Here is a 27,640-nt window from a genome sequence, read left to right as displayed (position 1 = left end):
CAATGTGGTAAGCTCACTGAGGTATTGTGATGTCTGCTGTGGTGTAGTAAGCGTGGTAAACATGTTTTTGCAAGGGAGCTTTAACATCTATAGGAACCATGGTAAAACATTCAATTAGACCACAAATTAGTCTAGAATATTCTCTCCATTTATCTCACCTAAATATAAGATTATCATGAATAAACACAAGTGAATGTTTAAGAGAAACTTCTTTACCCAGAGAGTGGTGAGCATATTGGAGTTGCTAGTATAATGAGTATTTGAGATCAACAACACAAATAGGGGAAATGAGATACGAGAGAGAAAAGAATGAAAGCGTGCTAATAGATTGTCATGAAGAGAGTTGGGAAATGTTGGCTGATGGTTATAGTCCACACATAAGAGTTGGACTGAATGGCACGCTTCAGTGCTGTCCTTACTCAAATACGATTTAAGCACCACATATGACTTGAAATCCACAGCAGTGTGGTTGTCTCATAGCTATTCTAGGGAAATTAGAAATGGGTGCCAAATGCTGGTCTTGCCAAAGATACACACATACAAAGAAATGAACAAAACTTCAAGTAATACTATGACTCCAAGAATTCACCATTAGCCTGTCTTGAGTTTGCAACGTATTTACATGCCTTTCCTCCATATCCCTTGATTCTGTTATCAAACAAAACTTTAGCAATTGCAGTTTTGAAACAAATAATTTTCCTACAAAAATTCAACAAATAAGATCAATGTCAGCGATAGGCCAGAAGAATAAAGCAGCTTTTAATTATGCAAATCAGCACTGTGTAAAATAAATAACTCTGGATTATCTTTGTCCTGGTTTGGGAATGTATTCATTTCATTCTGTAGTCATCAGGTCTGAAAAGAAAAAAAAAACAAAATTACAAAGTGGAATTTTATCCAACATTAAAAGGCCATCTGTTTAACATTAATGCAGTCAAGACATTAAACAATTTTCAAAAAATGCATTGTGGCACTAATTACAGCATAATGTTAAATTCTGCTTCTGTAAAAATTAAAATGTATATCTTGAACTACTATGAACTCAATTTTAAGTGATGTGACACCCTTAGCTATCTTGGTTTGAGGTCACACGTAGTTCCTTCTGTGAGTGGAAACAAGCCCACTTTACAAAGCAAGAACTTTAATGGGTCTTAGTTTTTTTTGGATAGCATCAATTCAGCACACGATGATTCATCCACATTGTTTACAAATGTGAGAGTTTGGATCAAATTTAAATTTTGGTAATGGAAATAACTAAAGTAACCATTTGAAATACAATCAGCTTAAAATTCACCAAGTTTTCAGGTGCATCCTGATTGTGTCGAGTGAAAGGAAGATAAAGCAGCCTCTACAACTGATACCCACTCAGTAGTTCAGGGGACAGAATTTGTGGCTTGCACCATTTAAGTTCAAAATCAAGGACAATAGGGACTTCCTCTATTGAAAAGCTCTATAATCATCAGCTCTGATTTTAAAAATTCCCTGGGATATGGGCACTGCTCACTGAGCCAGCATTTACTGCCCATACGTAACTGCCCTTATTGAATGGTTTATTTGGTCATTTCAGCAGGCAATTAAGAGTCAGATCAGACCATGCAAGAATGATAGATTGCTTTCCCTAAAGGACATTAGTGAACCAGATGAGTATTTACAACAATCTACTGTGGATACACGGCTATCACTAATTCCAGATTTTTTAATTGAATTCAATTTCACCTTGTGCTGTGGAAGGACTTGAAACCATGTCCCCAGAACATTATCTGGGTGATTACTATGCCACAGCTTCCCTTTGATATTGAGCTGGTAATGTGGAGGCTGGTCATGTCCCCAAGGAGGTTTCTTTGTTTATTGGTTGAATTGTGAACGTGCCAAGCATCTTTTAGAAGGTGTTGGTTTTTGCTCAAAAGGCAAAACTTAAATTCGATCTCCGTAAACATCCAATGAAATGCTTGACTAAGTGACTTGTTCTGGAGTTTGGAATACCATGGTCTTTGACTTGGTCATTGGTACATAATGACTGCACATCCACTTTCAAATTCAATTATTAGTACAATGAACTGTGCCATTTGTTTGGAGTGTATCAGCTAAACAATGACAAACCGATTAGTACACTAGTCAAAATGGGCAAGAGATTGGTTCATTTTGGTTGCAGATGCAGTAAATGTAACGATTATTTGTAATTCCTTGAATCCAGTGTCCTTTTTAGCCCATTCAGGGGTAGTTGAGAACCAACCACATTGCTTCTTGGCCAGATCAGATAAGGATAACATTGTGAACCAGAAGGGATTTTAGGGCCGCTCCTGATATTTTTGTGGCCAGCATTACAAAAACTAACGATCAACTCCAAATTTTCTTTCCAGTTAACTGAATTTAAATTCCAGCCGCTGTCCCTGAGCTGGGCTCATTACTAGTGACATTACCATTTTGTAACCATCTCTTTGTATTGTGACATTAAGCAGACTAATTATTATATTATGCTAATGGTTTATACATGTAGCTTGCTGTACAATAAATAACCAGTAATTGAATGGTAATGTGCAAATGAACTATCTTCTGGTTTACAGCAATCTGATTACAACCACCACACCAACATATTCAACAACAATCGTCATGGACTATGATTCTGTTTTATAAGAATTACAAACTGTTTACAGAATAACGCTTTGTATGTTTGTGTCAGGGTTTGAAAAGTTTGCATATAGCCAAGAGTATTGTATACTTCTTTATAATGTTTCTGTTTTTTTTTCTGGTCAGTGTCAAACACGAGATGTCATTTGTTCCAATGGAAGTATCTAATTCTATAATATACTAATAGACATTATATCTAATTGTAAAAATAAATCACAGCCTATTATTTTACAAAATTGTTAGGTCTTCTCTATCCTGAAAATGTATGGCCCTATTTGTGAAATCCAAACATCTTTAATCATTTTACTTTTCTGTAATGATAGCTTCGGTGAATCAATGTATTTGAACTACTGAGTAGCTGTGCATACCCACACCCTTCAATATCTTGCCATTTACCATAAGGTCAATTTTGCTTTCCTCCTCAAACATGAAATTGCACCTTCCACCTGTGGTCCATTCTTTTAAGCCATCCTCTACCTACCTCAGAATATTTTCTCAAAATTCACCAAACCTCACTTTTTGTTGCAAATTTAGCTCAATGAACCTACAGAATTAAGGAAGCATATTCCACTCAAAATATAACTGCTCTCTACAGATGCTGATGGATCTGCTAATTCCAGTACTTTGTTTTTGTTTCTGAGTTACAGCATCTGCAGTATTTATTGTTTGTGTTTCATGTACTCTAGTTTAATATAACAGTTTGAACCTAAGTGTTAACCTGAAATGTTAACTAATTTCTCTCCACAGATGCTGCCAGACCTGCTGAGCTTTCCCAGCAATTTCTGTTTTGTTTTAAGTCTTGACAGTTGGTGTTAGCATAGTCTACCTACGCAGACTGATCCAACTGTGTGGGTGGCACGGTGGCACAGTGGTTAGCACTGCTGCCTCACAGTGCCAGAGACCCGGGTTCAATTCCCACCTCAGGCGACTGACTGTGTGGAGTTTGCACGTTCTCCCTGTGTCTGCGTGGGTTTCCTCCGGGTGCTCCGGTTTCCTCCCACAGTCACAAAGATGTGCAGGGCCAGGTGAATTGGCCATACTAAATTGCCCGTAGTGTTAGGTAAGGGATAAATGTAGGGGTATGGGATGTTTCGCTTTGGTGGGTCGGTGTGGACTTGTTGGGCCGAAGGGCCTGTTTCCACACTGTAATGTAATCTAATCTAATGTAATGTAATCTAAAAAAAACTGGTAAATTGGTTATATTTTTTCCTTTTCAGCTGAATTTTTGCTGCATTGGTAAAAACTTAAATAAAACAAAAGAAATGAAACCCAAATTTGTCATCCCCACGTCTGACTGATGCTAATGTCCATAATGAGTGGTTTGTCTGTTTGCTCCTTACTGACACTGTTTTTCTTTTGCACTGACTGATCTTTGCTAATCTTGTTTGCAAATAATGATCACGAGCAAAAGAAAAGGTATTGACATACACAAACATAGAAACTAGAAGCAGGAGTAGGGCATTTGGATCTGGTCCACCGTTCAATCTGATCATGGTTCATTCTCTAAGTGTCATATTCCTGTTTTTTTCCCCATACCTCTTAATGCCTTTAAAACCTTTCTTCAATCTATTTGGTGAATTAGCCTGCAAAATCTTCTGTGGTATGGAATTCCATGGGTTCACTACCCTTTGAGTGAAGAAATGTTTCCTTGTTTCAGTCTGAAATGGTCTTCCCCATATTCTGACACTCTGGCCCCTGATTCTAGACTCCTCAAACAGGAAAAACATCTAGTCTGTTCAGTCTTTTTGTAAATTTAAGACAAGATGATACAAAACAGTTTGCGAATATAATATTTTGCACTAAGAGATTTCATGGATTTTCCAAAATCACCACCTTCTGAATTCTAAGTCATTTTATTAAATGCACTGAAGACAATAATCAGGAGTGCCTCTCCCTGCAATGTTGTTTGCGTGATGAACAGTGGAAGTCTAAGGGACTGTGAAGTAATCAATGTGGGCACTTTTGAAGAGTTAAAGCCACAAAACTCAGGAAGTGGATCCAGTGTGTGGTTCGAAAGTTCTCATGGGAGGCCCAGCGATTAAGTAACAAGAGCTTCTGCATGTTTGGTGGACAGCTATTCAAAGGTAAAGAACATAACTATAATTGTGATTGAAAGAGGAGTGCAAAAATATTTTTCTAGCACTTAATTAGTCCAATTTTTCTTTCTTGTTTGATAACATTTCTGTGAACTGCTTTGGGACATTTTATTATCTTACAGCAACTCTACTAATACAAGCTTCTGGTTACTATGAGTCAATGAGAAAACTGAATTGAAACAATCTGAAAGCTGCTACAAGGATTCAAGCACAGAAAATATGGATATCTTGGCATATCACTGCAACATTTTTGCCATGTTTAAATTTAGCACCTTGAGATCATACTCATGTAGATTAAAATTATTTTTTTCTGAATTCACTTTATTATATTTCAATTGGTGTTATGTTTGGAATCAGATATTAACCATGGGTGAAACTTAATTCTTGTTGAAGCCATCAGCTCAAACAAACTGATTTTGTGTAAAATGATAGAGTCATAGAGATGTACAGAACGGATGATGTAGAATAACTGAATAACATGCACACCGCATTATAAAATATCTTCAGAAAAAAAGAGATCTACTATTAGCCTACCGGTAGAAACTGAAAGTAACTTCACTTCACATCTTGCATAATGCAACAGTTCTGCAGTATCTTTGAAGCTTTAATTTTTTAAAAACAAGGGTGTTGTTATGACATATAGACCAGTTTGAGATAGATATCTTCTTGGAATGACCTGAAGTGGGTGATCAAAATTATATTACCACCTCAGCACACCTTTGGAAGGTTCACACACCCAGGAACACAAGAATTAGGAGTGGGAGTGGGTTATCTTTTTCCTCAAGCCTGCACGACCATTCAATAAGATTATGATTGATCCAATTGTAGCCTCAATTCCATTTTCCCATCTGCCACCATAACCCTGGACTACACTGTCAATCAAAAACCAGTCAATATAAATATATAACAGCTTTACTTACAGCAAAAGTAGATAAGTTTATATATTTCCCCTTTATATTCCAGCTGGCAAGTTTTTCCCTCTCACTAAGCCTATATCCCTTCACAGAGGCACCTGTATCCTTTTCACAACTTTCTCTTCTACTTATCTTTGCATCAACTGCAAATGTAGCAACCATTTGTTTCGGTCACTATATCCAAATCACTGAAATATATAGTAAATAATTGGGGCTGTAAGCCTGTGAATTGCTACAATTATTGGGACATGAATGTAAAAGTAATCCACTTCTTGCCAATCTATTTTAGGGAGATGGGAAGTCACTACATTAACTCTGGAGAGAGGGAGCGAGAAATGCACACACGCACGCGCACACACTCACACAGTCTAATCTGCTGAATATTTCTACCATTTTCAGATTTGTAACAACTGCAATACTTTGATTTGGTTTTCCATTGGCTGCAATTACATTGCAATGCTGGTCAGACATCATTTACGAAAATACCATTCTCATCAGAAATGAACACAGTTTATGTTGAACAGGCCAGTTATATTTTTTCCAATATAACTGGCCTGTCCAAAATCTGTTCCATGTGTTATAATGTCAGTGGTTACATGGTCTAAAAGTGGCTTCTTTTAATAATCCACAGTGGCTTTATCCCTTGATTCATTAAAACTGAGAACACAAATGGATTTTGAAGATCCTAAGTTTTGTATTTTTAACATCAAATTATTCTGAAGACTCACCAACCTTCGTGCAAAAATGGTTCTTTCTGATGCTCTATTTAAACTGATCCATCATTTATTGATATATTTCCTTCAAAACCTTCCCTAAGCTTCACTCCAGGTCGTAGGGATCCTTTTATATTTATTATTGGTATATGATTGATGTATTTCTTAGCCAAATATTTCCTACATTAATTAATTAATAATAAACAAAGAATAAAAAAAAGTCCAAGATGATTCCAACTTGATCAGAATCAGAATTACCTACCTTTATCATTGCAAATTCTGTCTGAATATGGACAGTAAATAGTAACAGGCTTTTGGAAGTAAAAACCATCATATAAAATACAATAGGAGCAAATTACTGCAGATGCTGGAATCTGAACTGAAAACAACAAAAGCTGGAGATCACAGAGGGTCAGACAGCATCCACTGAGTGACAGCAAGCTAAGGTTTTGAGTTTAGATGATTCTTCATCAGAGGTCTGATAGTCTAGCTGATTCTTTATCAGACCTCTAATGAAGAATCATCTAAACTCAAAACATTAGCTTGCTGTCTCTCTGTGGATGCTGTCTGACCCTCTGTGATCTCCAGCATTTGTTGCTTTCAATATAATATACACAAGCTGATCTCATCCTGTATTTCTTTGACATCTTAGTTAAATCACTGTTATATCACCCAGCACAAGCCTGTGATCCTTAAACCTCCTTGATTAGATATTCACTGAATCAGAATAAGGTTAATAATAGCAGTTATCCACCATTACATACAGCTTTAATGATTTAACTTTCTCCCTTCTCTCAGAAATTACTAAAAGCAAGATCTTGGCACAATCTCATTCTTTGACTTTGAGGTGATCCCATCACACCATCTCCATAAAACAGCATTCTTACATTATTCGGAAGATTCGGAACTTGACCAGTAATAAAAGCCAGAGCTAAAACAAAAGTGAAATTCAAATCTGCATCTTAAATGTCTTCTGAATGACACAGCCCTTCTTTCATATGAACTGTTCAACTCAATGATGTCATCGGTTTAAAAAAATCAGAAGGTTCACGATTAAACCAAAACATCATTGGTGGGATGAGAAAATTGATTCTATATAACAATTTAAGTATCAGGATCATCACAGCTTCGTTGTTGATCATGATACAAATTACCTTATCATTGTCTCTATCTCTTTCTTTGGAAACAGTCCGTTTGCAACCACAATTCCATATTTAACACTAAAATGAGCTTTCAACAACATATCTGTGCCATTACTAAGACTATATATTTCCAACTCTATAGCAGTATCCAACTCTGCCCCATCTCAGCTCATTAGCTGCTGAAAACCTTTCTTGTGCCTTTGTTATATTTAGATTTGATTATTCCAACATACTCCAGGCAATTTCATATTTTACCCTCTATAAACAAGGCCCTAGTAGGTCCTTAAGTGGCTGAATGTTGAACTTCATAGAATAGAATCAGAGGATCCCCACAATGCACATTGAGGCCACTCAGCTCATTGAGTCTGTTCAGACCTTCTTAAGAGCATCCCATCCAGCCCAATCCTATCCCTGTAACCATGCACCTTCCATGGCTGATCCACCTAGCTTGCCATATCCATGGATATTCCGGGGCTTTGTAGCATGGTCAATTCACCGAATCGGCCCATCTTTGAACTGTGGAAGGAAATTGGAGCATCCAGTGGAAATCCATGCAGATACTTGTTTGATAAAGTTCCTGTGATATGCTTCGGGAGATTTTGCTACAATAAAGCACTTGTGTAAACGTAAATTGTTGTTCCTGTGTAATAATTCCTACACAACTGTCAAGAATTATAGACACTGTAATTTACTTGTATTAAATCTAATATTTTCTCTTTTAGCAACATCATCTTCACACCAAACAGGGTGGTGAGAATTTTGTTTAGAGCCATAATTGAGAATATATGCTGCCTGAGGGCACAGTGGGCATTTTGGGAAGACAAACCAGGGCATAACTCATACAGTTAATGGCAGGGCCCTGGAGAGCGTTGTCAAACAGATAGACCTAGGAGTATTGGTACATAGCTTCTTGAAAGTGGCATTCACAGGTAGACATGTGTTGAAGGCATTTGCCATGTTTGCCTTTATTGGTCAGAGCACTGAGTACAGGATTTGGGAGTTTTGGAGTTCAGTTTTGCCCGAAACGTCGATTTTCCTGCTCCTCGGATGCTGCCTGACTGGTTGTGTTTTTCCAGTACCACTCTAATCTAGATTCTGATCCCCAGCATCTGCAGTCCTCACTTTTGCCCAAGAGTTGGGACACCATGTTACAGCTGTACAAGATATTGGTAAGGCTACATGTGAAGTACTACATACAATTCTGGTCACCCTGCTATAGAAAGAATGTTATTAAACTGGAAAGGGTGCAAAATAAATTTACAAGGATATTACCGAAACTGGAAGTCTGAGTTATAAAGAGAGACTGGATAAGCTGTGTCCTCCGTTTCCTGGAACATTGGAGGTTAAGGGGTGACCTAACAGAGGTTTATAAATCATGAGGGGCATAGATAAGGTCAAGGTAATTTCCCCAAGGCAAAGGAGTACAAAACTAGAGGGATAGGTTTAAAGTGATGGGGAAAGACTCAAACGGGACCTGAGGGGCAACTTTTTCACACAGAGGGTGGTGCATACATAGAACGAGCTGCCAGAGGAAGCAGTAGATGTGGGCACAATTACAACATTTAAAAGACACTCTGACAGGTACATGCATAAGCAAGGTTTAGAGGGGATATGGGCCAAACACAGGCAAATGGAACTAGTTGAGTTTAGGAAATCTGGTCGGTATGGATGGGCTAGGCTGAAGGACCTGTTCTGTTCTCTATGACTCTATGACTTACTGAATTGATATGATGGACAAGACATAGGTACTAAAGAAAACCAAGGTCCTTGATCACAGGGGCTTACAGTCAGAGGTACATAAGGAAGGACATGCTATTAGTGAAACACAACAGGCTGCAGCAGTATCTATCATGATGGGAGGTGTGCCTCTGAATTAAGAAAAAGGATCATGTGATACAAACCTGCCAAAGAGATAAGTCAGGGACTCACACAGCAATTAACATGTAATTAATACAGGACAATTGGGAGTCCATTAACTCGGTTGGCTAATTTGTGATGCTGAATGACACCAACAGCATGTGTTCAGTTCCCATACCAGTTGAGGTCACTCACCCCTCAATTGAGATGTGGTGACCCTCAGGTTAAACCTACTATCAGTTATCTCTCGTTAAAGACAGAGCAACCCTCCGGTTCTCTGGAACTCTGGCTACTGTACTTTTATTACATGACAAAAGCTATGTGGCATTCCCAAGGCAATAAATGATTAATCAAGTGGAGAAATGCAAATTATAAGAAAGAGCTAGTACAGAAAACATGTTAGTTAAATCACTTTGAAGGTCTTTGAGGATTCTGAAGATTTAACAAATGTCGTTGACAGTTGAAAATTAGTAGATGATACTTATTTAGATTCCAGCTAAGACACTGGTGAAATATGGCTAAGGAAATCTGTCTACATATTGGCAAGGCACTGAATCAAGTTGTAAATTAACCGAAACAAAGGAAGCAAAGAATGGTAAATGTGAAACTGGACCTGCACTGAATGAGGTAAGTACAGGGCATGTAGAAAAATTACTGTTATAAAGATTGTATCTTTTTATTGTTCTGCATTTTTAATTGTGGGCTGAAAAGGGAAAATTACTGTTTTGAAAACCAAGGATGGTTGCACTTTTAAAAGCATGTAACCTGACACTCATTGTAAGTGCTGCTTACACAGGTGCTGACTTTAGCAGTATTAGAAGTAATCTGCAGATGAGCTGGAGCCAAGGACTATATACAAATGGAGATTGGCTGGCAAATAGCTGATTGGTCTGTGGACTAGTGGCCAATTATGAATGACAAAGATCTTCTGCCCACCAACAACCATTTTATTGGCTCCCAGTAAGCTGAACAGCTTGAGGCTGTGAATGATATCGAGAGAAGACATCAGGTCTCGCAAGGGCAAGAACTGTCTCTGTTATCTGCCTTAAAAAAACCCTCAAGTCTGAAGTAAATCACTTTATTTTTTGCTCAGCATTTGCTGTAAATTGTGGTTCTTAGCCAGTAAACCAGAGATTTTATAAGTATGATACGTTACATCCACCCTTTACTTCCTGTAAGCAAGTGTGAGAAACTGGCGAAGAGGATCATGCAGGAGCACATGCGAATAAGTCCAAAGGACCATCTTAGTTAGCCCAGTGAACAGGGACCACTGAATTGCTTTCTCAGTACTTCCCACTGCACACGAGTCTTTTTATCCTGTTTGTGTGTGCGTGTGCGTGCGCGTGTATATGTCCGTGTGTGTAAAAGAGGAAGCTATAAGTGGGTTAGTGTTTTAACTAGTAGAGTTATATGTTAATGGTTCATAATTGTTTACCTGCAGTTAGAACCTAGTTATTTGTAATAAATAGTAATTCTTGCTAAATAGAGAAACCTGGCCCATGTTTTTAGGCAACCTGATTGAGAAGTAAATTGGGTAAGTCTGAGTACTTTTTCAAACCATTATCTTTTGCGGCGATTCTGGGAATAGCAGGCCTTGATTTCTACCACATTACCGAAGTGAACAGTAACACTAGTAAGTCAAAATAGAAACTAAGCTCTCTACATTTGTAGATAGCACCAAACTGGATGGAAATGAAAACAACAGGAATTAGATCAAATACAAAAGGAACTAGACAGACTTGAGTAAAAGCAAAGAACTATGGAAGCTGGAGATCGGAAATAAAAACAGGGAGTGCTGAAGAATCCCAGCAGGTCTGGCAGAATCTGTGGAAAGGGAAACAAAGTATAAATGCTTTGAGTCGAATGTCTCTTCTTCAGGACTGAGGCAGACTGGAAAATGAACTGTACTGACCTCAGGACTGAGCTGAAATTACAACGTGGATGTATGTGAAAGAAATGATAGTGGAATTAGTGACAATAAGCCAAATATATTATTCTTGGGAAATGATTTAGGAGTATTGGTTCATATACTGCTAAAACCATTAGCCCAATGTGTGTCAGCAGCAATCACTATAGATCAAATCTTGTGGTGGTACAACCAGGAGAATAATACAAATTTCAGGAGGTGACATGGAGTTTCTGCAGATCATTGTTTCAGTGTACAAAGTTGGTCACCACCTTATAAGAAAAACACTGTAAACTGTTATTAAGCTCTAAGTATGAGGACAGGCTGCAAAAGTGGGAACATTTACACTGGGGAAGAAATGAGCATATGGAATCACTTAAGATCGACAATATTAGACAATATGTTTAAACACTGTAATACGACTCACAGCAACAGGGCACAATGTAAAGAAAGTGTGAGAATATGGGAGAGTAGGTGTGACTGTATCAGATTAAGTAAGAGACAAGTTGGATAAATGCTGAGAGAAATACAACTGCCAAAGCTTAGAAGTGTAATACCCAGATGTGGGTGCAGGCTCGAAGGGTTGAAAGGCCTACTCCTGCACCTATTGTCTATTGTCTATATCATAAATACGAAATCCCATGATAACAGAACCAGCCAGACAATAACTTTTCATTGCTGCTTGTTCCTATGTTCCTATTAGATTCAATCTCATCATAGTTTACAGACCTCACTCATGTTTCTTAAATCTACATGTATCGAAAGTGAATAATCCTAACTCCACGCGAGTGTTCCTATACCCAAGCTTCAAAGTCTAAGATTCTAATTATCTCTTTCTCAAGCTTTCCAACATCAACTTACATTCATGTCGCACATTTAATGTATTAAAACATACCACGGCATTTGACAAGAGCGATACTGAAGTAAATTTAAGACCAAAACATATTAAAATGTGTGATCAGAAGCTTGGCCATAGAGGTAGGCTTTCATGAGCATCTTAAGGTTGAAGAGGGAGCTCAAAATGTGAAGAGGGTCAGGAGGGAATTCTAGAGCTAGCTGAAGGCTTGCAACCAGTTTATTCAGGACAAACAAATGGTGGAAATTCAGACTGGTAAATGAAACACTGAAATTACAAAACATGGGATTAGTCTGCATCATGAGTGGTGATAAAAAATCATATAGGAATTTGCAAGACGAGGGAAAAGCATTTTGTAAATATGTAGTTTTTATACCATATTCCTTTATATTTTCCAACAAATTGCATGAATACATGTTGATTAAGATGTTGGGAGAGAAACAAAATTAATGTTTTGAGTTGAATGTCTTTTCTTCAGAACTGAGGGAGGCTGGAAAATGAACTGCATTGACCTCAAGACTGAGCTGAAATCACAATGTGGATGTATATGAAGGAAATGGTAGTGGAAAGAGTGACAATAAGCCAAATATATTATTCTGTAGGGAAGTGATTTGGAAGCTTTGGTTCATATACTGCTGAAACCATTAGCCCAATGTGGGTCAGCAGCAATCACTACAGGTCAAATCTCGTGATGGTACAGCCAGGGGAATAATACACATTTCAGGAGGTGACGTGGAGGTTCTGCAGATCACTGTTTCAGTTTCATGTTGGTTTCTCCCTCTATCAGCTCAGCTTTTGTCTCCATACTCATAAAAATTAAACATAAATAAATATCTGAGTGGATAAAAATGCATTAAATGAGTATCGAAGTACTTCAATGTCACTATGAAAATCTCTACATTGATTATGAGTAATGAATTATTTAGAAACATCCACAGAGATTTGAAAGGTTCTCTGTGAAGCACAAACTTATAGATGCTTCCTTTACAGTGTTGGTACCATAAAACAAATGGAATGTCATTGCAGCCTCAAATAGACTTAAAGGGTACTTTTTAAATCACATCCCTGGTGGTAGTCTACATCTTGGAACTAAACATAAACCCATTTCATTTGATTGCAGTCAGGCTGTGCTCAATTGCCTGTATACACTACCAATACAGTGGACTGTCCCTAGTTACGGAGATCATCTTGCCATGCAAAACTATGGAGTAAGCAAGAATTAAAAAGAGGATAAAGAGATATCAATGTTGAAGTGCCTGAATTCATGGGCAACATGAGAAAGTTCTTTGTTCCATACAACTGTTTTGCTCGTTGTCCATGAGAGTACGTACATTTCCATTACAGGGTACTCTGACAATGAGGTTTACTTTGGTTTTCAAACTGCTGGTAGGTGAGCCCATGGGATGTGGCTTTCCAGCCAGGTTGAAGGTGGACCAGACTATTTTCAGGGCACCGTTTCTTGCCTCTTTGCCATACACTGTGAGCAGAGTGAATACTAAAGATGGCTGATCAGTAACGAAGGAAGTTGCCATGTGCTGTTCTGTTCCGATTCCAAGAATGAAATGACTGAGCCAAACACGACCAGAAAAAATTTCCAGATTTCTCAATCCTGTCCCCATCACCTCTTGTCAATTGCGGCAGGGCTTGTGTTGTGTGTGTGGCAGGCTGGAGATTGAATTCCTCCAGGTAGGTACCTTGTGTAGGATATCTTTTAATCTAAGAATGCTGTTGCACATGAGTGACAAACGGTCCTTGACAAAAGAACGATCCAGTTCCAGAGGCAAGGAAATCTCAACAGCTAGGTATCTTGTTCGTGCTGCAGTCTTTGCCCACTTTCACAGACATCGATATCACATGTTGTCTTCTACTTAGATTGCTGTTGAGGACTTGTTTTGGATTGCACTTTGTTCGGTTCATCCCTTCTGACCTTACTGTCAGGATGGCCCTGCCAGGAGTTGAGAACTCCTAATGGCATCACTTCAGGGATCATCAGATCATTCATGCTTTTCCACCACAACTAAGGTGGCAATCCACAGAAATTTGACTCAATCAACTGGGAAGTTAAATGGAAGGCCCCATTAAAGGTCAGCGGTCCAGTGAAATTCAGCAACATCCTCAGTTTCCTCCACAAGGTGTATCAGCAATAGTCCTCACCAATGACAATATGTCAGAATCCTTCAGGTCATGGCAGGGATATGTCATCACTCTTCATCTTGTTAAGAACAAACTTCCCAGTGGTGCAGACATTGTTTACAGGGTGGACAGAAGACTTCTCAATCTCAACTGGTTGAAATCCAAAATGAAAAAGGACTTCACTTGTAGAACTTCAGTATGTGGATAGTAATATCTTCTTTGCTTCTTAGCAGAAAATCTTCAAACCTCACTTAATGACTTTGCAGAAGCATATTGAAAAACTGATATCAATTTAACCCCAAGACGATTCAAATCCTATACCAATCTGTCCCAGGTCATGTTCCTGTTCATAAATGGAGAGATCCTCCCAAATGTAGAACATTTCCCATATCTGGGAAGCTACTTCTAATCCAAGGCTGACATCGATGTGGAGATTCAACATTGCATCCAATTTGTAATGTCTAATGATGAGAGGCTTCGATGAAAGCATTCTCCGTGTCAGCATGGGTTTCCTCAGGGTGCTCTCATTTCCTCTCACAGTCCAAGGATGTGCACATTAGGTGAATTGGCCATGCTATATTGTTCAGGAATCAGTGCAGTGTTCAGTGTTCAGTGATGTGCAGACGAGGCTGGTTAAACATGGGAAATGTGAGGTTTCAGGGACAGAGCGGGATGGTCTTTGGAGAGTCGTTGTGGACTCGATGGGCCAATTGCCCTGCTTCCATGCAGTAGGGGTCTTATAGGGATTCTATTGATGATGACATCAGGGCTCATACCAAAATCCTTGTGTGTGGGACTGACTCTTCCGTATGGTTCTTTTATATAGCTCTGAAATTTGGAGCACTTATAGATACCACCTCAAAATCTTTGAGAAATATCAATGTTGTTTGAGATAGATTCTCTGCATCAGATGAGAGGACAAGTGTTCTAACATTATTATCCTTGAAACAGCTACCGGCACCAGCATCAGAAGTGTGAACATCCAAAACCAAGTCTGCTGGGCCAGACTGCTTAGAATACCCAAATTCTGACTACCAAAACAAACCTTCTTCATCCAACTCAAGGAAAGCATTTGAACAAGATAAGGACAAAGAAAGCATTTCAATGACTCCCTGAAAGGCTTCCCTCAAGAAATGCAACATCAATGTCAATGCATGGGAGACCTACATCCAGGAGAAACCAACCTGGAGGAAACTCCTTTATGAAGGAACACAATTCTTTGAGAACACCCAGTGGCAGTTAGAAGTGCAGAGAAAGAAAAGCCAATAATGCCAAGGCCAAGCACCAATTCCACCTCCTGGAAATATTTGCCAAATGTGTGGTTGGATTGAAGCTCTAGAATCAGGTTAATCAGACACACAAGGACCCAGGAACACATGACCATTGATATTGAATTTCCTAGGTGGACAATCATACTCATTAGTGAGTGATTGCCAATGACAAAGGATTATGGGTAATACCTTATTCTACTGCTAAGAGGCAGCTTTGCTCAATGTGTGACACCTTGAGGTAGTAGCATAGGCTCCCTTTAGCTAATTATTTTCATTATTAGCTTAGTACTTATGTTAACATTGTTTGCTTATTTATTTTCAATCTGAAGGGGGAAATTTCATGAATATGCAGTCATGCAACAACATTCATAGAGTCATAGAGATGTACAGCATGGAAACGGACCCTTCGGTCCAACCCGTCCATGCCGACCAGATATCCCAACCCAATCTAGTCCTACCTGGCAGCACCCGGCCCATGTCCCTCTAAACCCTTCCTATTCATATACCCATCCAAATGCCTTTTAAATGTTACAATTGTACCAGCCTCCACCACATCCTTTGGCAGCTCATTCCATACACGTACCACCCTCTGTGTGAAAATGTTGCCCCTTAGGTTCCTTTTATATCTTTCCCCTCTCACCCTAAACCTATGCCCTCTAGTTCTGGACTCCCCGACCCCAGGGAAAAGACTTTGTTTATTTATCCTATCCATGCCCCTCATGATTTTGTAAACCTCTATAAGGTCACCCCTCAACCTCCAACATTCCAGGGAAAACAGTCCTTGCCTGTTCAGCCTCCCCCTTTAGCTCAAATCCTCCAACCCTATTCCTTTTTGAATTTTAGCTAATTTTATTGTTTGCACGAATACTCCTGTTATTTGTCTATCATTTTTTGTCACTTCTGTTACGTCTCTTCTACTTCACAATCTGGGTTAACAGATTCCTGCATGGCTTCAACCCATTCTCTCTCTGCAACCTCCTGTAGCCCAAATCCCACGTGATGGCTTTCAACCATCTCTGATCATCCCTGCCTGCCACCTTTACTCTGTCAATGAAATAACCTTGTGAGGGAAGTGGTTAGATCGGTTGGCTGCATTGCTGGCGTGTGATTCTTGTACCTGCTGAGGTTAGCATGAACAACACTCCTTCTCAACCTCTCCCTTCGTTTGAAGTGCGGTGACCCTCAGCATAAACCACCACCAGTTGTGTTTCTCACTCTCTCATGAGAGAGAAGCCCAGCCCAAGATCTGTAAGACAATAGGGACTTTACCTTTAGTTAACCTGCCACTGATCTGTCTTTGAACTTCTACTTCACTCCCCAAGTAAATAGGTTTCTCAAACTTATTTTTCATTACTACATTTACACTCATCGCTCACTATTCAGGATTAGTTTCCCCTCAGTGAAAAAAATTGAGATGTTTAAATGCACGAAATTCAAGCAATAACTGGAACAGATGCAAGACTTTAGTTCTTTTGAGTGTGCCATGGAATTCTCTTAAATAAGACATATTTGAGGCAAGGCCCATAAGTTAGTTTCAAAAGGAAAGAGATGCTTGAAGAGTACAGGGAAAAAAAACCAGAAGAGTGGAATATGGCTGGCTGAGTGGGGAGAAAACACTGGTACAGACTTGATTGGCCACACAACCTATTTCCTGATTGTAATATTTCAAATATAAGTTTTAAACGATATGATTTTGTTCATTAGACGATTAAATATTTTGCACTGTAAACCTGAAAAAGAAGTTGTATCGAATGAAGGGCACTTTTTTGCCTCTGAAATATATGATGAAGCTGTACAACATATTCCCATTATTTCTAGAATTTAGATGTTTGAAAACAAAGACAGACATACTTTGGTTTCAGTTCTGTGAAAGTATTTTTTTTTGAAAGGTCAGGATGCCATTTGCAACAATGACCTAAATCTATCAGTTCCACCAAAGCATGTGATTCAATCAAGTGCCTAGCAGGAAACCTGCTGTTTGTGCTGTTAATTGATGGAATGTTCACATTGCAGAGTTTATGACAGACAAAGAAAACACACCAGGGGCCAAAAGTTTAGTTTATGACTTAATTTCAGAAGAGAGTTTTTACTGTTGTAGAAGTGTTTTAGTTGGTTTCCAAATAGTGAGAGTTTGTTCAGAAGTTCTCATGTTATCGGAACGAGAAAGCTGTTCAGGCCAGAGGAAGTGGAAAAAGCTGTAAAGCTGTCTCAGCAGCTCAAGAAGAAGAACCGAAAAAGAGTTAGTTAAGTAAGAAAATAAAGAATTAAAATAGAGCAATATTTCTCTGAGAGCTGAGTAACCATAATGGATATTGCTGGTAAGCAGGTTGAAACTTTATGGTTATGTTTACATTAGGATCTTTCTAATCTGTCATCTATTTAAAGCTTATTCTTTTTCTCTTGTGTAATAAATCTGTGTTCCTTTGTTCAAGGTCATTTGCAACCTCATCTGATTATACTCCTGTGACTAAAGGTAAAGTCACAATGGTTCCAACAGACCATAGGTTGCCCATGAGAGACAGAGAACTAATGGTGGCTTAACCTGAGGGTCATCACACATCAGGTGAGTGGCGAGGTTGAGAAGGTACAGTATTCATGGTATTCTCCAGCAGCTTTCATGGTAACCTCAGTCAACCTGTTGGTATCAATCTGCATCACAAACCAGCCATGCAGCCAATTGAGCTAAATGAATCATGGAGTAAACAAGACAGTAAATAACTGAAACAACTAAAACCTATGACCTATAATGCCAGGTTTCACCCTGGGATCTGACTCATCTATTATTACCATCAGCTGGGATAATACTAATATTCAAAAAGGCTATGTGGAAAAGTCCAAAGCTAAAGCTGATTATAAACTGACAAGCCAGGTACTTACTGAAAGTTCTAAGCAAGTACTGTTGTACTGCTAAGATTATAAGATAAATTATTAGTCTCTTGAAATGATAATACAGATTAGATGTCACATACAACAAGTTTACTCAATATAAATTGATTAATACATGGAGGATCATGTGGGGTAAATTTGTATTTATCAGAACTGGAATATGGCTTTAATCTTTGGAAAGTGAATGTTTTTTTCCATCTAATTGCTCCAGCTTGGATAGCACAATGTTGGTCTGAAGATACTGCCTGAGTAAGCCTGCCTGATTGAAAACAGCTATTATGTTCTGCTAAGGAATTGTCTGTAAACACATTCTCAAGCTTTTGCACAACAATGAAACATATGATTCCAATCATGGCACTGCGTTTGTGGTTACAATAATTTGGGACCAAAATGGGACAGTACAGCTTTTGTGACAATATCAGATTATGAAGCAGATAATAATATGAAATGCTACAAAATTTAAGTCACTAATTTTCCCCTGATATTAAAAAAAAACAATTGCAGGCATACTTTACATCAGACTCTGGAGTTTAATGAGGAGTTAGATTAGGCCATTTGGCTCCTCAAGCTTGTTCCATTACTCAACAAGATCATGGCTGATCTTTCACCTCAATTCCACTCTGACACACTGGCTCTACATCCCTTAATTTGAAAACTATATCAACCTCTAACTTGAACATAACAACTGAATATACAGACCTCTCGAGGCAGAAAGTGATAATGATTCAGAACACTTTGACTTGAGTAATTTCTCTTCATCTCAGTCCTGTAGGGCTGACCTCTTATTTTGAGACTGTGACGTTTTTTCTAGATTCTCCAACCAGGGTGAAATATTTTCTCAATATCTACCCCTTCAAGCCCCTCAGAATTTTGGGTGTTTCAATTAGATCATGTCTCATTCTTCGAAACTCCAGTTTTAGTCTAGTCTCCTAACCTCTCAGAAAGGACAATCTCCTCATTCTCGGAACCTGCCTAGTAAAATTTTGTCACAGACAGGAAAAAACGTGTCCTTCCTTGTGGAAGGAGACCAAAACTGGTCACAGAACTCCTCCCTCCTGCTTAAAGCTTAAAAAGACTGAGATACGTGACTGCTGAAGGTGGAGGGGAGGTAGCAGAGTTTGGTGAAGGAAATAGGTTTGTTAAGGAATGGCATGTTCAGGTGCAGCGTGGGATATAGGATTGCAAACATTTGTAGAGGTAGCTTGAGACAAAGTGACAGGAGAAGTCATTACAAATTGAAAGCCAGCATGGAACGGCAAGATACAAGTGATGTGTTAATGAGACTAAGTGCAGACTAGCAAATGTGCGGTGGCTGTCTGGTTAGAAATTATGTAAGTGAGATCATGGGAGGCTCGCAAGGACAACATTTAAAGTAGCTGCCTACAAAAGCATATACAGTACAAGGCTTTCAAGGATAAAGGCACCCTGAAGCCAGAATATCTTCCCTTAGCTAAGAGGGCCAAACATACTCAGAGTATTCCAGCTGTAATCTAACCAGTGCCATGTTCAATTTTAGCTCTCTATTTTTATACTCCATTTGTCTTCTATATTACCGGCTGAATTTGTATTCTAATGTTTTTTGCAATTTATGCATGAGGACTTTAAAACTCCTATGTACTGCAGCTTGCTTTCTCAATTTAAATAACATCAACTCCTCTATTCTGACTTCCAAAGTGCATAATCTCACACTTTCCCATGTTACATTCCATCTCGGTAAATGTAGAGGAATGGGTTTGGGTGCGTTGCTCTTCGGAGGGTCAGTGTGGACTTGTTGGGCCGAAGGGCCTGTTTCCACACTGTAGGGAATCTAATCTAATCTAATCTCAAAATTTTTGCCCACTCACTTAATTTGTCCAATGAATCTTTGTGTCATTCTCACCACTTGCCTTTCCATGCATTTTTGTATCACCTGCAAACATCCACTTTCCTCATTTAAATCATCATTGCAAATAATTGTAGCTCCAATACTGTTCCTTGTAGCACTTCAAAAGTTACAGGCTGCCATCCTGAAAATGCCTCCCTTACCCCAACCCTCTGTCTTCCATTTGTTATCCAATCCTCTCTCCACGTTAATATCCTACCCCCAACATCATATATCATATTTTAACTTACCTGGCGTATGAGCTACTCTTAAACTATTTGAAAAGGGGTACTTTAACCAAATTGAAGTCATGGAAGCCACGAATCGTTCAAAACTGGATGCTGGACAAAGCAGTTGCCAGGTAAGATGGGAGATTGGTTGCAATGGTAGTAGAGGTATAGATCAGCGTTAATGAGAAAACTGAAATTGTGACTCTGATTGATGTCATCAAATAACACCATGTAAACTAAGGAATGGAAATTTAGCAAAATTCACCATCAAGAAGCAGATTTATTTATCCCTGCATGTTTTCAATTATGCACATTTTACTATAGGCTGGATATTCAAGGCTCTAAGCATTTCTCTCCTGCTTTTATTTCCAACTTACCATCTTGACTACCTATTTTTTGGCACTAGTCAAATGTTTCTATTTTTAAACTATCAGGAAGCACCAAAATGTCTTTGGGTGCACTTAATAGAGACGGCATCAACATCTGTAAACTTGATGGACTTGAAAAACAGAGAAAAGTGAAGAGAATGCTTCACAAAAAAAAAAGTGACATTGGGTATTGCATATATATGCTCAGTATTAGATTAGATCTGATGGATTTGAACCTTACTCCACATAGCTCTTGGCAGGAGCACCAGGAAATAGCCAGTACCTCTCCAATTCCACAGAATGAAATCCAAACCATGAAAAAGAATTCAACTAATTCACTGCGCCATTGTTTGCAATGAGTGAGTGAATTTAGGTGCATGCTAATTTTGACTAGATTTCAAAGAAGAAATTATGAAGAAACACATTGCACAATGTATAGCATTCTGATACTCAACTGCTTATTCCTGTTCCACAAATGAAGAATTTCTTCAAGACTAAATGTGCAGCTTTTACAAGGCCATTGTTGAAAAGCAACAAAAGAATGGCTTCTTATATTCAAAGCTGGAACGTGTATGATTTGCAGAATAATGGATTCCTATGACATTGCTGCTCTTGCAGCTTTCCAATGGCAGTGGTAATGGACTAGAAAGAGTCTTTGAAATAAGCTTGGTGCCCAGTTACAGTACACTGCACCATGCAATATTGGAGTTAGGTGGAATTGACATTGAGTTCAGTGGCAAGGCAATGAGCAAACTACTATTCTGTGATAGGTTTTGCAGCTTTTCCTATTCATGTGGATATGCAACCCCCTTGATGCACAATTCCTGCTGTAGTATGACAATGGGAGGAGTTTTGGGAAGAATTAAATATTGCACAATCAGCAACTAACATCTTTATAGTAATGAGAAATGCATTGACGCAGCAGCAGAAGGTGGTTGGGCCAAAGATGTAAAACAAACTTGCCAACTTCTAAAGATTTAATATTTAAGTTAATAAAGTTGTGGCAGACATGACATACATCACTACTTTAAGTGCACAACTGCACATTCCTGTGAATATCAACCTCATTTGTATGACATCATTAAAACTCAGCACTAAACACAGACAGTAAGTCGCTGGCTCATGGACTGTCTCAAAATGAAGAAAAGATGTATCACTTCTACTAAAGTCTGAAGGCTGAGATTACAAATTCAACGCCATTAATTTTGGGAAAATATAGTTAATAGATAAAATTTAAGAATAGATAAGAGAATTTTGATAATCTCATTTAGAGTGGAAATCAACATAAAGCTTTGAACATTTTTTACTTTCATTACTTTTTAAGTACGCAATCAAATTAAAGTTTCGAAAAAGACAATTATATGACTGTTTCTTAAAAAAATATTCATGCGATGAGGGCGTTGCTGGCAAGTCCAGCATTTATTGCCCATCCCTGCAGGGCAGTCAAGAGTCAATCATATTGCTATGGGTCTGAAGTCACATGTAGAAAAGTAAGTACGGCAGTTTCCTTTCCTTAAGAATATTAGTGACAATCGACAATGGATTCATGGTCATTACTGGACTCTTTATTCCAGATTTTACATCGAATCCAAATTCCACCATCTGCTGTGGCAGGATTCAAACCTGGGTCTCCAGAACATTACTTGGATCTCTGGATTAACAGTCCAGTGATAATACCACTAGTCCATCACCTTTACTGAATGCCACCATTATGTAGTGTTTACGAGATCACATGCTGCAATTGCAAAGCAGTACATGATGTTTACTGGTAAAGTTTCTTGTCCTGTCCAATATTTAGCTAACAACTAACTTCATCACATTATATAAGACGATACAGCACAAGAACAGGCTCTTCGGTCCACTAAGATGCGCCGATTCCTAATCCTCATTTATGACTTACTACTTATTGCCCCCACACAGTTTCTATCCCTCTGTTCGCATCCCGTTCATGTGTCGATCATGATTTGCCTGAAACATTGTTAACATATCTGCGTTTACCACCTCCACTGGAAGCATATTTGAGGCACCCTCTATGTGAAACATTTTCCCTGCACTTCTCCCCTAAACGTTCCTCCTCTCACCTTGAACCTGTGCCCTCTTCTAGTTGACCTTTCCACCCTGGGAAAAGGCCTCTGACTATCCACCCTATCTATGTCTCTCATAGCTTTGTAACCCCTCAGCCTCCGACTTTCCAGTTAAAACAATCCAGTTAATGTTTATCCAATTTCTCGTCATAACTAAAACCCTCCAGATCAGGCAACATCCTGGTGAACCTTCTCTGCATACTCAGCAAAGCATCCATGTCCTTCTGCTAGTGAAACAACCAGAACTGCAAGCAATATTCCAAATGTGGCCTAACTAAAGTTTTATACAGTTGCAACATAACTTGCTAATTTTATATTTGATGACAAGGTTGATGAAGACAAATGTGCTGTATGCCTTTCATATTGTTACTTATGGGGTCTCGCTACGTACCATCTTTCTGACATTATGACAATGACTACACTGCAAAGGTAAAGTTGCCAGAATCCTACTGGACCATAGGGATGTTCTCTCATTAGAGAGCGCTGTCTGGTGGTGGTTTAACCTGAGGATCATAATACCTCAGGTAAGGGGTGAGGTTGAGAAGGAGAGTCCTTCATGGTAACCTCAGCCAGTGCAGGAATTAAACTCCACGTTGTTGGCATTACTCTGTATTACAAACCAGACATCCAGCTAATTGAACTAACTGACCCCCTATAATTTCAAAGTTACTATATAGTAAGGCAAGTTTCTTTCTTCAGGGCTGAAGCTGATTTCTACAATTTGGACAGAGACTCAGCATTTTGAGGTGTGTGTTGCCCTTTATGATTTTTCAGTGCTACTAACCACCCCCATTTAAGAGGTGCAGTAGGGAACAAAATATATGGCATTTTTGTGCTCCAAGATGGGATATTAATGTGTCAGGCATTTCTAATTCTAATAGATGATTGACAAAAACTATACTGATTAGCATCAATACCACTGACATCTTTTGAAGATTTCATTGGTGTTTATTTCCAAGTTTCTTGTGGAAAAACTTTGGCTTACTACAGAATGAGAACCATGATTAGAATTATGAGCTGTACTGACTCAAATTGCACAAAGGATTCTTTGTCTCCGGTAAGAAGACTTAACCAACAAGTTTTTTTTTAACCTGAAAGAAGATGTGAATAAGGAGGAAGGCAAGTCACAAGGGTTGCTACCGTGTATTTGCTGTCTCCAGTGGCAGGATATGGAATTCCAAAGAAGAACAACTTATACTTATAGAATGGTTTTCACAACCACAAGATGTCATAAATCGCTTTACAGCCAATAAAGTTATTTTGCAGTGTCGTTACTGTTATAATGTAGGACAGGCACAATGGCAATAAAGTGTACAGTCCTGCTCACAGCATTCCAATATTTATCATTTGGGAGAATGGATTTATGTAAGACGTGGCATTGTTTGATGCATTAATCTCAGTGTTAGTTAAAACTGCTGCACACAACTGTTATACATATTTCTTAATAAGTTGTTCAAAGAGACAAAAAAGTCTCTGCCTGAAGATAAACTTGCAGTCTGATGTAAAGGGGGAAAAGTGAGCCATAATCTGCAGCAAACGTGCAAAGGAAATGAATTTTTTGTTAGATGAAATAGAATGTGCAATTCTTAAATTACTTTTCAATTCTTAACAAAAACACAGTAGCTTTATACTTTGCCGGACATATTCCACATTTCATAGCAATAACATGTAATTAAATGTTCTCGTCACATGGCAGAATGCATGGCTTTTAGCTCTTTTTCCATCTCAAATTTGCATCAGCAATTTTTGCCTCAGTAATATTAGGAGGCATGTACAGTCTCAGGTTTTGACCTTTCCTGAAACTTCAGCAGATTCTGCAACCTACAAATTAGAACTGTGCCGAATGTATCTCATATCTGTCATCAAAAGATTTGATAAAATCTTACAAGAAACAATTTAAAAATTAATATATACAAAAAAAATTCAAAAAAAGCAGGAGAGATAGCAGATCCTACAAGGCAAAAACAAACTGATTTGAGTTCTCAGTTACATTTCTCTTTCTGAGAATAATTTATGCTTATGACTGATGTTGACAGCACATTAAGTTATCTTGTGTGATGTATGAGAGATGAACAGGAAACCGAAAGGCAAGGTAACAAGTTCTGAAAGTTGAAAGCATCAAATTGAATCAGCATTCCTCTGCTATTCCTAACCTACATATCTTATAGCATAAAGAATAAAACTGAAATGAAAATAAAGAAATAATTTGATAAATGACCAGTGCAGGAAGAATCAAATATATTTGTAGAATAGAAGAACCATTATTAATTTGCTACCAATTTTGAGAAAAAAGTACATTGATGTTGTATTTTTAATTCCACTGCAACATTACTGTCCATCTATTACATTAATAAAGAAAATTGGAAGCATCATGCTGTAAAGTCCTTAATTAATGTCGGTTATCATTAGAAACGAGACAACACAATACCAATGCAACATTACAGTCCACATCACTTGGCTGGATCTTAAATGTCCCCCCGAGATATATAATGTGCACACCTGTTAATTTTTCAATAAAATCCTCCCTATGGCTTTATAACACCATTTCTCAAGATTTCTGACAATGTTTCATATTAGTGATCTTTACTTTGTTACAGGCAGATGCAATCCATCTGTTCATGTGGAAAATTCTCAAGACAGAAAGCGGTGCCAATAAACTTTCAATCATAACAGGACATCTTCTCTTTTCACAACCCAACACGTTCACTTGAAAAATGAATTTGCTAACAGCCAACATACTTCACAAGTATTAAAGAAAACTACGCATTCACATGTTGGCTCATTTTTGTCTCTAAAAATGGCAAAACATATAGACACCTTTAAATATGTATAGACACAGACAGCATGGCTGAATCAACATCCCTATGGCAATTTATTATATTTCAGCTGACCAAGTAATGTAGGTGCATTCCTACAGAATATTCCAACTTCCCGTCTATTGAAAGTTGGAGAATTCTAAAAATCCAAAGTTATTCAATGTATTTACCCAGTTTGATGCGACAAGATGTATTGCTGAGTAAGAGAAGTGGGAAAACTGACTTGAAAGAATTGGAATGAAATCTTAAGCTGCATTATGACAGACAACAGATAAGTCACTTTTACACAGTCATGAATTGCTGGGTCCATTTGTCCAATAGTCCAATATTAAAAGCAAGTTTTCAAAGATTCTACATTAACAACTATTTTCAAAGTATTGGCTTTGTCAATAGCCAACAGTCAAACCACTGACTGACCAATATTGTGCCTGCAAACAATTAATGCAAGTTCACCATAATTCAACTGTATGACCACAGTGATCATTTCAAAGGGGGGTAAAATGTTTACAAAAATAACATGGGGGCTGGGGGAGGAGAAAGGTTAGATTCCTCTCTGATGGGTTATCAAATATGGACAATAAAGTGCTGGAAGATTAGGAGAAAGGTAAGTCATGAAATGAGGCAGTCAAACAATAGTGGTAAGGAAACACTAGCATCAGGAGACTTACCATTTTTATTTTGTTCACTATTTCTAAGAACTGTGGGGCAGAGGATGGCAGCATGACAAGGTACTGGTGGTTTTATACTGGACACCCTTCAATGGGGTTGCCTCTATTCTTCAAATCTTGCCTGCGTTAACCTACCATAGAGATATACAGCATGGAAACAGACCCTTCGGTCCAACCCGTCCATGCCGACCAGATATCCCAACCCAATCTAGTCCCACCTGCCAGCACCCGGCCCATATCCCTCCAAACCCTTCCTACTCATATACCCATCCAAATGCCTCTTAAATGTTGCAATTGTACCAGCCTCCACCACTTCCTCTGGCAGCTCATTCCATAAGCGTACCACTCTCTGTGTGAAAAGGTTGCCCATTAGATCTCTTTTATATCTTTCCCCTCTCACCCTAAACCTATGCTCTCTAGTTCTGTACTTGCCATCCCAGGGAAAAGACTTTGTCTATTTATCCTATCCACGCCCCTCATAATTTTGTAAACCTCTATAAGGTCACCCCTCAGCCTCCGACATTCCAGGGAAAAAATCCCCAGCCTGTTCAGCCTCTCCCTATGACCTCCCAACTCCTATACTTAATACTTTGACCAATAAAAGAAAGCATAACAAACGCCTTCTTCACTATCCTATCTACCTACGACTTCACTTTCAAGGAGCTATGAACCTGCACTCCAAGGTCTCTTTGTTCAGCAACACTCTTTAGGACCTTACCATTAAGTGTATAAGTCCTGCTAAGATTTGCTTTCCCAAAATGCAGCATCTCACATTTATCTGAATTAAACTCCATTGGTCCATCTGGTCCAGATCCTGTTGTAATCTAAGGTAGGAGAAAGTGAGGTCTGCAGATGCTGGAGATCAAAGTTGAAACTTTATTGCTGGAACAGCACAGCAGGTCAGGCAGCATCCAGGGAACAGGAGATTCGACGTTTCGGGCACAGGCCCTTCTTCAGGAATGAGCAGAGAGTGTTCAGCAGGAGAAGATAAAAGGTAGGGAGGAGGGACTTGGAGGAGGGGAGTTGGCAGAGGAGATGACCTGGGGTGTGCAGTGAGAGAGGGACTCACTGAAATCTTTGTAGAGAGAGGCAGAGAGCTTCTTCAAGGAAGGCATCCTTGTAAGAGGATTCGCAGTAGGTTGAAATCTTCGAGGAGAAAGTGAGATCTGCAGATGCTGGAGATCAAAGTTGAAACTTTATTGCTGGAAAAG

General features: G+C 38.7%; 1 protein-coding gene and 1 long non-coding RNA gene across 4 annotated transcripts in view; one reads left to right on the top strand and one right to left on the bottom strand.

Moving 5' to 3' along the window:
* Positions 1 to 735: 735 nt before the first annotated feature.
* The window catches only part of mrpl13 (mitochondrial ribosomal protein L13), a 95,865-nt gene continuing 68,960 nt past the window's right edge, over positions 736 to 27,640 (bottom strand). For all 3 annotated transcript variants that reach the window (XM_043688685.1, XM_043688684.1, XM_043688686.1), the window contains exon 7: positions 736 to 855. In XM_043688685.1, the coding sequence (XP_043544620.1) occupies positions 831 to 855 (25 nt within the window). In that variant the 3' untranslated portion in view covers positions 736 to 830. The remainder of the gene's footprint in view (positions 856 to 27,640) is intronic.
* LOC122549235 lies at positions 17,775 to 25,671 on the top strand. Its single transcript, XR_006311465.1, has 3 exons — positions 17,775 to 17,834; positions 17,949 to 18,079; positions 25,543 to 25,671. It is a non-coding gene; the product is annotated as an uncharacterized LOC122549235 (long non-coding RNA).

This window comes from Chiloscyllium plagiosum, chromosome 4, assembly GCF_004010195.1.
Source record: "Chiloscyllium plagiosum isolate BGI_BamShark_2017 chromosome 4, ASM401019v2, whole genome shotgun sequence".
Lineage (NCBI taxonomy): Eukaryota > Metazoa > Chordata > Chondrichthyes > Orectolobiformes > Hemiscylliidae > Chiloscyllium > Chiloscyllium plagiosum.
This window is presented reverse-complemented; position numbering and strand designations above follow the sequence as displayed.